We start from the raw sequence: 13,315 nt of genomic DNA on the forward strand, positions 1-13,315 counted from the left end.
TACATAAAGGCAAGCTCTATATCCTCTAAATTTGACTGAGTGAAGGCACCCTGTTACATACATGTCAGAAGTGACGGTGCAGAAAAGCACTGACTCCATGAGACACAGGTCTGTCACCAATGACGGGTCATGGCGTTCCAGAAAGGGCGTCGGCTTATACAGGGGCAGCTGGTTCATGGATGTGTCACAGAGACAAAAGGGGTGTGTCAGGCAAAACGTTGTATACATCTGAGCTAGAATGTCTGTTAAAAAGTAATTCACACAGACTGTATCAAGGCAGGAAAAGGAAGTCAATGATAGAGAGTGACAAAGATTGTTTGCACTATGTAAAACCAATTTTTACAAAATTGGCAAAAAAGACACAAAACTTAAACACTGTTAATTCCTTTAAAAACAATAATTGCATCTACAAATAAAATATCTTACTTAGACTTAAAGAATTGAACACACATGGCTATTATATTGATAGTTCATCTTTTGAGATTTTTTATGGTTGGTATTGCACTTCATTTGGGCTTGAAAACTGGAAGTCTTGCATAGACATGATTTTGGAAATAGTAAGCACACTTACATGTTATTTTAACACAAGCTAGTATAAAAAGAATTTAAGATCAAATCAGTATTGAAGGGTACATAAGAAAATGTTTCCATGTTTGAGAAAGGGAAATAAACATTGGGAGTGAAAAACATATTTGGGAACTGGAAGAAACCTGTGCCGTCTGTTGACATATCACTTCACTTGATGTAAACTGAAACTTAAAAAATTTGACTATGAAAAATGATCCATTTTTTTGTTCTTACACTTTTACTTAATATTGAAGATGCATGCTTAACATTTATTTCAGTGCTGTGAGAAAAGTATTTCCAAAAGTTATGAAGTTGGTGAGCTTAAGTTTTATATATCTATTCAAGTGTCTTCTTTTTCTTGGGTTTATAACACATCTGTAGTATCATGAAGTGATTTTAATAAAGAGTGCTATACCTCTAATAGTTTAATTAAAAATATATACCTGTACACCGCTATGATTTCCATACATTTTTTGGATAATTTTGACATTTTAGGATGGTAAAGACCTCCCACCACCAATTACATTTGATATCGAAGCAAGGACAGATCTTCCAAAATCAAAGGTATTTACATGGTTCCATTTGATAGTTTATAGTTTGACTGTAAGAGGTATATGGAGAGATTTCTTACCCGGTACTTGTGTCCACAGCTTGGTTAAAGTTTTGATGTGCTTCCATGTTATCTCTGTTAGTACTTGATCAATTTGCTTCCGGCTTAAAATAATTGTTCCTCTTCATCACTCACATCATATGACTCAAGGGTTTTAACTCTGACAACATTTCATGATTTATAACCCTTTTAGCTGGCTCTGTAGAAAGTCATCAGAGCTATTAAGATATCCCTGGTGTAGACACCTCGTTAATGCTTCTAAGCAAGCTTATATCTCCATTATTACTTACTACGAATGACATAGGTTCCATAACTTTCACTTTCAATTTGATGAAATTATGCCCCTTTTTAGCTCCACTATTCAGAGAATAGGGGTACTATTCTACTCGCCCCGGCATCGGCTTGAGCTTTCTTGGTTAAAGTTTTTTGGCAACCTTTATTTTTCTTTGTTACTATTGGGACGTAAATTCAGGGATTTTCAATTTAAAAAAAAAAAAAAACTTGGCGATATATGACCTTTTTGTGTCAATTCGCCGTAAAATCCAACTCACTCACTCACTCAATTTAAAAAAAAAAAAAAATCATAATTTCCACTATAGGTTCCACAGAATTAGATCTAGTATATCATTTTGTTCTTACATGTGAAACCTACACGTGTCAGACAGTATTACCATGGTTACCGAATTTGCAATCTACCCCATGGGAGATTAGGGAGTGATCATGTGCCAATTAACGACCGCGTTATCTGTAATTATACGACCCCTAATTTGCAAAACTTAATGAAACTGTGAAACATTCAATAAGGTCAGTACTGCCGCATGCACACAACTACAGACCAGATTTGACGGCTATGGTGTCTTTTTTGGGCGACATTGAGTACAATTTACATTATCTTGGGCATAATTTGTTCGTTGGGACTTAATTTTGTGGTTTGAGCTGAACCACAAAATCCATGAAAATTAATCCCTCACGAATAATAATGATTTCACAGAATGTGCTGGGGCTGGGCCCATAAGGTCAAGGTCACCAAAGTGTTATACTTGGAATTATTTTCATTATTTTTAAGGTTAAAGTTTTTTGGCAATCTGTTTTTCTGTCATATCTTTGTTACTATTGTTTATATCTTACTATAACTTCACATAAACATTGTCTAGTATACAAACAAAGTATGTGCAGGGCTGGGTCCATTATACCTAAGGTCAAGGTCGCCAAGTTGTTACACTTGGAATTATTTTCATGTTAAATTTTTTTGAAAACTTCGTTTATAGACATATCTTCTGTATGTAAGTAGAGGTCTCTTATTGAGACATAAATTCATTTTGCTGTCAAATTGCCGAATAGTGGAGCGCTCTTGTTATTCTTACTCATTTTTTCAACAAAATTCTGGTTTGCAATTTCCAGCAGGTATCTCAGTAACTCCTGGTACACATCACAACTAAAGAAATAAAACTTCACACATTTCTTTGCCATGGTAATACCAACTGAATGACATAGATGCCACAACTCATGCTTTTATTTTGATGAAATTATATCCCTTTTTGCACTTATTGTTATACCACACTTATATAGTACTCTTTTCATACAGAAATGTACATTCAAAAGTGCTTTACAAAAACATGGAGAACACATACATACATATATATATATATATATATATGTAAATCTGTTGGTAAAAGATTAAAAGGAACAGTAATTAAAACAAGATCATCCATAAATTATGTTCAACGTTAAATTACATTACGAGAGCTTCACTTTTCCCTTTTCTTCTCAACAATTTACTATTTGTGATGTTCATTGAGTTAGTATCTCAGTTACTATACAACTGCATGAAACCTCATACACATCTTTTTCATATTACCAACTGAATGAGATAGGTTCCATAACTGTTACAGTCATTTTGATAAAATTATGCCTGTTTTTATACTTCAAGTTTCTGGGTTTTTTTTTTGTCTTTTCTTAAACATAATTTGTGGGAGTACAGAAATGCTGTTCATACACCTGTGTGTCCATCCATCTACCTCTTGTTCAAACTTTCCATCTTTTGCGGCAACCTTTGCTGTCTGCTGACAGCTCTTGTCAAAATTTCAGGTTAAAGTTTTGATGCACCTCCATTTTGACATTGTTATTATTAAATGAGTTTGATTCAAACTTAAAATAGTTGTTCTACATTATCACACACTTGTTCATATTATTCTGATGTGAAGAAAAACATGGCAGCCATAATTAACAGTAGAAGATTTTTCAAATGCCATCACAAAAACCTCTAGTCTGATTTTGCAATCTAATTCATTAAATTATTCCTAAGGTGACCCTCTATTAAATTTTGAAAAGTAATCATGATTTTTCAAACAGCATGGTTGCTACAGAGAAGGTCATGTTTTCCCTATATTGGTCAATATATGGAAAATTAGGAGAACCTATTTGTGAAACTCTGGTTAGAGATATAGAGTCATCATGGTCCTCTTGATTTGTACAGTTGTTAATAAGTGACATTATAGACAGTGTTGTATATCCAGAAATGGAATTGTTATTTTAATCCAGAAATAGAACCCTTACATATTTTGAAAAAATTTGTTTTAATAATGTTCAATTCCATGATTAGTATATGAATTTAAATGCTTATATAATGTGTTTAAAACATCTAATTTCATGTAATGGCATGTTTGTATATAAAGATTTCCATATATCCTGACCATATTGTTACCATGCTGACCTGTGTTTATAACATTATGAATTGACGGTGCAGAATTGCAGAAAATATTGTGAAAATTTGAGAAACTTTGATATAATGTGTACTAATGTTTTTCGCACAAGTTGGATCTCTATATCTGTTTATGTTAGATATTGAATTTTTAGTGGGGAAAAAAAATCTGTTTTGAATTATAAATTTCAGGCAAATTACTTTCCAAATGCAGAGGTACAGGGACCAGTTGTTAAGTTTTTGAAGGACTATTTCACTGTGTATGATGCCGCTGATAGATCTGGTTTATCTGGTGCATACCATGAGCAGGCTATGTTCTCACTGTCTGTAGCTTACAATGGTGCTGTACAATACAAGTGAGTATTACACTGGGTCTGGTTTAGCAGCTGTTGTTCTCAATGTCTTAAGCTTATAGTGGTGCCATACAGTATGAGCAAGTAAATATTTCACCTGGTGGGCTGTCTGTGCTGACAATGGTTACATACAATACCAGTTAAGTATTACACCAGATCTGGTTTATCTAGTGCTTACTATAAGCAGGCTATTTTCTCATTGTCTTTAGCTTACAATGGTGTTGTACAATATACATTGTTACAGGAGGATTGAATGAATGTTGACATAGGGATTGTAGTGTTGAATAATTTACTAATTACACGTATGTCACCTTAAAATTAACTGATCAGATACAAGCTTAATTTTGTAAGTAATTTATTCATGAAGTAGAAAGTTAAGCATTGTTGAGTTCAAAGTATTTGACCTTATGTCGGTTTATTAATAATTTTGGCAAACAATTTGACATTGTATGTTTTCAGGCAGAGTTCACTATCAAGTTACATAGATGAGAGCAGGAATTTAGCCAGACAACACAAAGATTCAAGTAATTATTTGATTCATTCATTTGAGTATTAAAGCAAATAGAGGCTTATAATGCAAACAAATCATCAAAATGTTCATACAAATACAAACATGAATAGACAGTTACATAGGAAATGTGTCATTGACATACTAGGACATGTCATACAGCTGATTGCCAGCTATTTGAAGAATACACATAAGTCTAAAATTTAAATGTTTATGAAGTATTTCATATGTTTTATTGTATATTACACAGGTCGGAAGCACAAGTTGTTAAAGAAGGGAAGTTTGATAGTTCCGCAGTTATGTTTGTTACCAAAGACCAGTCATGATCCTAATTCATTTATAGTTGACTGCAACTTCATGTCAGTAAGTCATCAACAAGTCATACATTTGTCTGCTAACAGATACTATTGTTAGCTTGGTGTGATTCTAGTTCTGAAATCATTGCTCATATGTTCAATGCAAATCAATTTCCCTTTCGGCCGTGCAGTTCCCTTTTGAATGAAGTCTGTAGCTTTTGTAAGATGCCTGCAATGTGAATTTACTTTAACAGTTTCGGAAGTCATTGAGGCCTTTTGTTCTTTTAAGAATTCTTTACTACAGAGTGGCAATCCAAGATGTCTAGCCTCCATCAGAGTTTTAGTCATGGAAATTGTATTTTCTAGTTTCTGAATTGACATATATGTGAGACCTGTAATACAGGATAAAGATGTTTATTTTTGAGCTTACCAAAGCTCATATATAATTTATATATCAACTTGGCATTTATACATGTATGAATGAATTACAGTCTGCCATGATGAGTTTTACAGTACAAGGTGTATATAAGGAGGTTGACAGCAAGCAGGACAAGCAGCCTATCCGAGCTTTCAGCAGAACATTTGTCACAGTTCCTGGGGGAAGCGGGTAACTTGGTTATATATTCTCTGTTGTTGTTGGAGAAAGAACATAATCCAATATAGCATCCATTGTGAACACTCAAATATACTTGTGAAACATATCTTTGTCCTCAGACATAGGTTGCATGGTTAGCTCCATGTGTATGGTAGTGTGCAAGACTTTCACTCAGGAGGTAGTAAGTTAGAAACCAAATCCGAGTATATTGTCAATGATAATTAACCAAAGACAATACATTAAGGTTATTTGTCCTCCAATTGTCATTATCCCCCCGCTTTTATAGGTTAGAGACCACCAGTTTTTTTTCCATAGACTTCTTTAGGATTTGTACGGCCTTCCATAAATCGAACGTGTATATCTAGTCCCATTTTCTTCAAGATCTATCTTAGTTTCACCAAGATTAGCCTACACATTACACCCACCCCCCTCCACAATAAGGAATGTTGAAAAATTGCAATAAATCTTATGAAACAAACATTTTACAAGTAAAGATGATTACTAGTGTTCATTAATAATTCTGCTAAGCTGTTCTACATATGTTCAGTAAGTAAATAGAGGATATTACATGAGAGCCTCGCATTTTATTAATTTTCTTCTCAACGAGTTTAATAAATTCAATGTGAAAAGTCACAGATGTAATATTCTTTTTGTCACATGTTAGCTTTTCTTGGCGAAACATCAAAAATTCTACTTTAACTATTATAAACAAGTAAATTTGACCAACGTCTCCGATACTTAAAACGACATTGATGTCGAAGCTTCATTACACTAGTATTATCAATTTTATGTAATGCCTTTATTTCACTCCCGTGACGTCAAAATTGTGATAAAAAGTGTTATATCATAGCCCACCTGCTTGGATCAGTAGGGAAACTTTATATGGATCACTGGGTCTTGATTCGATCCATGAGCTAGGCATATTTTCTCTTTGACGATTTGATTAAAGTTATCGTGTCTGAAGTCATTTCATCCTTCTCCTCTGATACATGTAGAGAAGACAAGTTGACAGTTACTTGTGGAGAACGGGCCAACACTAGTACATAATATAGAAATGCTGGTTCTGTTAAATGCCCACCGTTACACAACTGAAATACTGTTGAAAAATGGTGCTAAACCCAAAAACAATAAAAAAAGTGTAATAAGCAGATTTACAAAGAACTTCAATGAACATACCTAGCTCTCATTAGATTATTTTTTTGTTTACAGAATGTTGGTAGTGAATGACATTTTAACAATTACAAATGCTTCTCCAGACCAAATTCAGGTAAGTTCTCTTTTTAGCTGATACAAGTAATTGATGTTTTAAGCTCACCAGAAAGTGCACATGGTAAGCATGTAGAATCATTTAACATCCATCCATAATGCACAATTTCTTTAAAGATCATCTACTAAACCAGTTTCAACTAAAACTTCACAGGAATGTTCTCTGGATTTGAAAGTCTTCTCTTTTGAAACTTGCAAACAGGTTTCAAAATAATTTTACTGAAATGTTTTTGGGTGACCATCCACCATATTCCATTAGCTGCCAGGGAGCAGGCTAGTTTTCTGTGTATAGCTAGATGAAAAACTTAAAAAATCTTCACCTCTTAAAAACTGTTGGAACAGTTTTGAAAATAAGTTATTTTAAAATGATTTTACATTGGTTTCATTGGTTGACCCTATACCAGCTTTATTCAAGCCATGCTGATTAGTAAAAAAAAAATGGCCATAAGGGAGCTATATGAAAAATTTCTAAAATCCCCTCTGGAACTGCTGGCTCAATTTCAAAGTAATTCCATGTAAATGGTCCTTGCATGACCCTCTACCAAATACCATCAGATCGTTCTGTGAAAACACGGTCATGACTCTTGTTGAAGGTAGGGTTTTTCATAAATAGCTATTGTGGAATCGGTCAGAAACTGCAGGCTTTGTTTCAGAATGTTCCTTCAGTGACATTATACCAAGTTTGTACAAAAGTAGTCCAGGTTTTCAGTAACATGGCCGTCAGAGGGCATAGTCAGAGGTTTTCTTACACTTCAAAAGTTGTCAGAAAATGCTGGCCTAATTTCAGAATAGTTTCACAGATATTTTCCATGTGCAACTCGCCACCAAAATTGTTAAAGCAAGTTGTGATGATTGATTGGGACCATCATGGCCCTCTTGTATTGTATCTGATTTGCTCACTTAGTTTCTTGTGTCATCATTTACCCAGCATTTTGCAGATTAAGCATTCAGCAACATTTTCCCAACATTTTAGGTTTTATACACAGCTTGTGTTATTTAGACGATTAATTTTTCTTGCTAATGTCTTAGATATTTTCAGAACTGGCATAAAACAAAATTTACTGTATTTTGTTACTGCCAGTAAAGACAATATATTTTGTTTCAGGCAGCATTTAAGACACCTGCTCCCACCCCCTCATCTAGTCCAGTACCACAGACGTCCCCCAGTAGCCCTTTTGAGGGTTTAGGTCTAACAGAGGTCCAACAACAGATGATTGTCAGTTTTATAGCAGAGTCTCGAATGAACTCAGAATGGTCAGCCAAGTAAGTACTGCAGTTAAACAAAGTTTTCCAGTTTTCTTTCAGTTTAAGTGAACTCACATCTTTAAGAAAATAAGGCAGTTTAGTAAGACTCTTTTTCTTCATTTTAGTGTGAGACTCAAGGAAATGTTTTCATTTTATTAAATTGTATGTTAATCAAAATTTGCTGTGTTAAACATTTATTTCATGAAAACTGTTTATTCACTTTGGTCAGGTCAGTAAACTTGAATATTTCCTGATACCATCATACAATTAGTATTTTATTAGCACATCTGAACCAAAGGCTAAGGGTGAGTTATTAGTATAGGACAAGCGTCTGGTGTTTGTCATCTGCCATCAACATTTTACTTAAATATCTTCTCAGAAACAACTGGTCAGATTTACACCAGAGTTGGCCTGTTACATCCTGGCAAGTTTGTTCAAATAGGGGCACTCAGACTTCTTCTCACATACCGCATGAGTCTTCTTCAAACTTGGTCTGTAGCACCGTTTTAAGGCCCTTTGCCAATTTTGTTCAAATTGGGGCACTTGGCCCCTTTATGTAATATGAGCTGCTAATTTAAAAGCAAAGATAGAAATAGCTTGTTTTGAATGTTTCACTCTGGTTTTTATACAAGAAAATTGCCTTTTGTGGTGAATATGTTTTTCTATGGACCTCCTTGTGACCAGCTACTAACCAATGAGATACGAGACATAGGGTCTTTCTTAATATGTCACAGTGAGAAGAACAGATTTTTTAAAGAAAAAAAAATGAAGTAACTGACATGATACATTGTTGTAGGTGTCTGGCAGAGAACGGTTGGGACTATGCTAAAGCAGGACAAAACTTCTTGGCGTTGCAAGTAAGATTTTAACAGAAAATAAAATGTTTAAACAAGATAATAGATAGCAGTCAATATTCAACAGATAGGAAGATTTTTACCAGGACTATTATTTGTGTGGAATACATATACTGTTGAGTAGTGTGTTTAGCAATTTTGATGTAAAAATCTGTTCAGATGATAAAATGTTAAAAGGTGTTATTTTCTTTTGTTTATAGCAACAAGGAAAGATTCCCCCAGAAGCATTTAACAAGTGAAAGTGTCCGAATCTTCAAACAGAAGAATTTAGTTAGCACGAATGTTCATCATTAACACTACAAGTGAGACTGAGTGATATATCAAGAATATCAAAACAAACAGTTACGGGACACATATCTCTTTGACATTTTTGTGCTGGAATATATCGAAACAGTATCTGGACAGTATCTGGACATTGCAGTTTAAGTGGTCCTGATTTTTGAATCACCATAGATTTATTTGTGAATGTTTTGTGTTGAAAATTGCAGTCAAACTGTGACATTTGATGAAATGAAATCTTAAATATGAGGAACACAAATAGTGTGTTTTTATCTTATTTTTATATTTTAAAAGACTTTCTTTTAAATCAGTCCCATGAAGTGTTTAAGTAGCTCAAGAAGAGTATGGAACACAGATAAATTCCAGTGATGTATAAAGCTTGAATGGACTAAATACAAGGATTTATGTTAATCGTTTTAGCTGACTAGTGATAATGTACTTGTCATGTTGTATTTTTGATCTGCTTCCATTTGTCAACCATGGCTTCTTTTTATTCCTGGTCTGTCTAAAGTGACAGTCAAAGCTTGATATTTTTATAACCAGCTATGATCAAGGAAACAAAAGTTGATTTTACATTTGGAAAGGCTACATGTTGATTATAGTTAAACTCATGATTAAAGATGTATGCTTTGTCAAGTGTGTGTGAAGCTCAACAGTATGTTCTGTTGTTATCTTGTCTTCAACAAATACAAATGATTTGACACATTAAGTAGCTCTTTTTGTTTAGTCAAAAGATTGTTTGTACATACAATACATATAGAATAGCTGCATTTTTAGCTCACCTGTCACAAAGTGACAAGGTGAGCTTTTGTGATCGCGCGGTGTCCGTGCGTCCGTCCGTAAACTTTTGCTTGTGACCACTCTAGAGGTCACATTTTTCATGGGATCTTTATGAAAGTTGGTCAGAATGTTCACCTTAATGATATCTAGGTCAAGTTCGAAACTGGGTCACGTGCCGTCAAAAACTAGGTCAGTAGGTTTAATAATAGAAAAACCTTGTGACCTCTCTAGAGGCCATAATTTTCAATGGATCTTCATGAAAATTGGTCAGAATGTTCACCTTGATGATATCTAGTCAAGTTCGAAACTGGGTCACGTGCCTTCAAAAACTAGGTCAGTAGGTCTAAAAATAGAAAAACCTTGTGACCTCTCTAGAGGCCATATATTTCAAAAGATCTTCATGAAAATTGGTCAGAACGTTCATCTTGATGATATCTAGGTCAAGTTCGAAACTGGGTCATGTGCCGTCAAAAACTAGGTCAGTAGGTCAAATAATAGAAAAACCTTGTGACCTCTCTAAAGGCCATATTTTTCATGGGATCTTTATGAAAGTTGGTCTGAATGTTCATCTTGATGATATCTAGGTGAAGTTCGAAACTGGGTCACGTGCGGTCAAAAACTAGGTCAGTAGGTGTAAAAATAGAAAAACCTTGTGACCTTTCTAGAGGCCATACATTTCACAAGATCTTCATGAAAATTGGTCAGAACGTTCACCTTGATGATATCTAGGTCAAGTTCGAAACTGGGTTACGTGCCATCAAAAACTAGGTCAGTAGGTCAAATAATAGAAAAACCTTGTGACCTCTCTAAAGGCCATATTTTTCATGGGATCTGTATGAAAGTTGGTCCGAATGTTCATCTTGATGATATCTAGGTCAAGTTCGAAACTGGGTCACGTGCGGTCAAAAACTAGGTCAGTAGGTCTAAAGATAGAAAAACCTTGTGACCTCTCTAGAGGCCATATATTTCATGAAATCTTCATGAAAATTGATCAGAATGTTCACCTTGATGATATCTAAGTCAAGTTTGAAACTGGGTCACGTGCCGTCTAAAACTAGGTCAGTAGGTCAAATAATAGAAAAACCTTGTGACCTCTCTAGAGGCCATATTTTCCATGGGATCTGTATGAAAGTTGGTCTGAATGTTCATCTTGATGATATCTAGGTCAAGTTCGAAAGTGGGTCACGTGCCATCAAAAACTAGGTCAGTAGGTCAAATAATAGAAAAACCTTGTGACCTCTCTAAAGGCCATATTTTTCAATGGATCTTCATGAAAGTTGGTCTGAATGTTCATCTTGATGATATCTAGGTCAAGTTCGAAACAGGGTCATGTGCAGTCAAAAACTAGGTCAGTAGGTCTAAAAATAGAAAAACCTTGTGACCTCTCTAGAGGCCATACTTGTGAATGGATCTCCATAAAAATTGGTCAGAATGTTCATCTTGATGATGTCTAGGTCAAGTTTAAAAGTGGGTCACGTGCCTTCAAAAAGTAGGTCAGTAGGTCAAATAATGAAAAAACGTAGTGACCTCTCTAGAGGCCATATTTTTCATGGGATCTGTATGAAAGTTGGTCTGAATGTTTATCTTGATGATATCTAGGTCAAGTTTGAAACTGGGTCAACTGCGATCAAAAACTAGGTCAGTAGGTCTTGAAATAGAAAAACCTTGTGACCTCTCTAGAGGCCATACCCTTGAATGGATCTTCATGAAAATTGGTCAGGATGTTCACCTTGATGATATCTAGGTCAAGTTTGAAACTGGGTCACGTGCCTTAAAAAACTAGTTCAATAGGTCAAATAATAGAAAAAGCTTGTGACCTCTCTAGAGACCATATTTTTCTATGGATCTTCATGAAAATTGGTCAGAATTTTTATCTTGATAATATCTAGGTCAAGTTCAAAACTGGGTCACATGAGCTCAAAAACTAGGTCACTATGTCAAATAATAGAGAAAACGACTTCATACTCAAAACTGGGTCATGTAGGAAGAGGTGAGCGATTCAGGACCATCATGGTCCTCTTGTTTTATTTAGTTTGCCAGCTGTATATGATAATGTTTTATGTTTTAGTACATCTTTGATCTCTTTCTGATAAGACAGCATTAATAGCTTTTTTTCTTGTGCAAATACCAAAATTGTGTTTTAAAATTTGGATCAGAGGTCTGTACTGCCTTTAATGATATTTTGAACCAAATTGCTAGTGTCATAAAATAGCTGTAACTTCACTTCTTGACGAACTTTTGGTGAATTGAATATGAATTACTGGTACAGACAAGGTCCAAAAGATGTAAACATAGTGAGTTAACAAATGCCATACTGCATTTAAGCATACCTAGGTTCAAATGTATATTGTTTCTAGTGCTAGTGATTTGTTACACATGATTTGTGCATGGAGAATCCATCTGAAGATATACAATGTTTTTATATTGTCAACAATTTGTACATGTTTTGTTTTTGAAGAAATGTTACTGTAAACCTGTTACATTGTGTCAAAAATTATTTTTAATGAAAACAAGCGTTTCTTTTATATGCTAGTAATAGATTTGCTGTAGGCTGTAATGGAATATCTGATTCTATTATAATTAACAATCTTTCTTCCGCCTACTGTCTTACTCCCAAGTTTCAGTATTTACATTCACACAACAGACTTGCTTCATGTAATCAGCACTGTCAAACTTACCCATCACATATCTATCTCTGCATACACTATGTGTATTGCATGTATATGGCTTGCAGAAGGTGCTTGCCCATAATGCTCTGAGGCTTATTGGGTCTTCCATAGCCATTTCAGCTGTAGACTTGCCATAGTACCTAAACTTTTTTCCCTAATGAACAAACGGATGGGTGTCTCAAATTAACGGATAGACAATGTGTCGTGCACAACAACCAGATCCCTAGGTCTAAGGTCAAGGTCACAGAGGCCAAAGGTCACATACAAGAATGACTTTGTCCTGAGCATTTCTTCTTCATGCATGGAGAGATTTTGATGTAAGTTGGCTCAATTGTACACCATCATGAGACAGAATGTCATGCGCAAGAACCAGGTCCCTAGTTTAGAATTACTTCCCTTTGTTGTTACTATAAATAGCTTATATTGTAACTTTTTTATTACTGGTCATAGGTCACTAAGTCAGTAAAAACGAAAACAATGTTAACACTTACAGGCAACATTTTTACCTCGCCTGAAACACAGGTTCAGGGGGAGCCGTTAGTATTTTGTCCATCGTCCACAATTTACATGAACCTCTCCTTTGAAAATCTGG

General features: G+C 34.8%; 1 protein-coding gene across 1 annotated transcript in view; it reads left to right on the forward strand.

The window, feature by feature from the left end:
- LOC123564340 (nuclear RNA export factor 1-like) overlaps positions 1–12,567 on the forward strand; it is a 44,768-nt gene extending 32,201 nt beyond the window's left edge. Inside the window, exons 13-22 of the mRNA XM_053517666.1 lie at positions 846–882; positions 1,063–1,131; positions 4,071–4,234; positions 4,691–4,755; positions 4,990–5,102; positions 5,527–5,642; positions 6,840–6,897; positions 8,002–8,159; positions 8,938–8,998; positions 9,196–12,567. Coding sequence (XP_053373641.1) covers positions 846–882; positions 1,063–1,131; positions 4,071–4,234; positions 4,691–4,755; positions 4,990–5,102; positions 5,527–5,642; positions 6,840–6,897; positions 8,002–8,159; positions 8,938–8,998; positions 9,196–9,234 — 880 coding nt within the window. The 3' untranslated portion in view covers positions 9,235–12,567. The remainder of the gene's footprint in view (positions 1–845; positions 883–1,062; positions 1,132–4,070; positions 4,235–4,690; positions 4,756–4,989; positions 5,103–5,526; positions 5,643–6,839; positions 6,898–8,001; positions 8,160–8,937; positions 8,999–9,195) is intronic.
- Positions 12,568–13,315: the final 748 nt, after the last annotated feature.

The sequence above is a fragment of the Mercenaria mercenaria genome, chromosome 1 (genome assembly GCF_021730395.1).
Source record: "Mercenaria mercenaria strain notata chromosome 1, MADL_Memer_1, whole genome shotgun sequence".
Taxonomy (NCBI): Eukaryota; Metazoa; Mollusca; class Bivalvia; order Venerida; family Veneridae; genus Mercenaria; species Mercenaria mercenaria.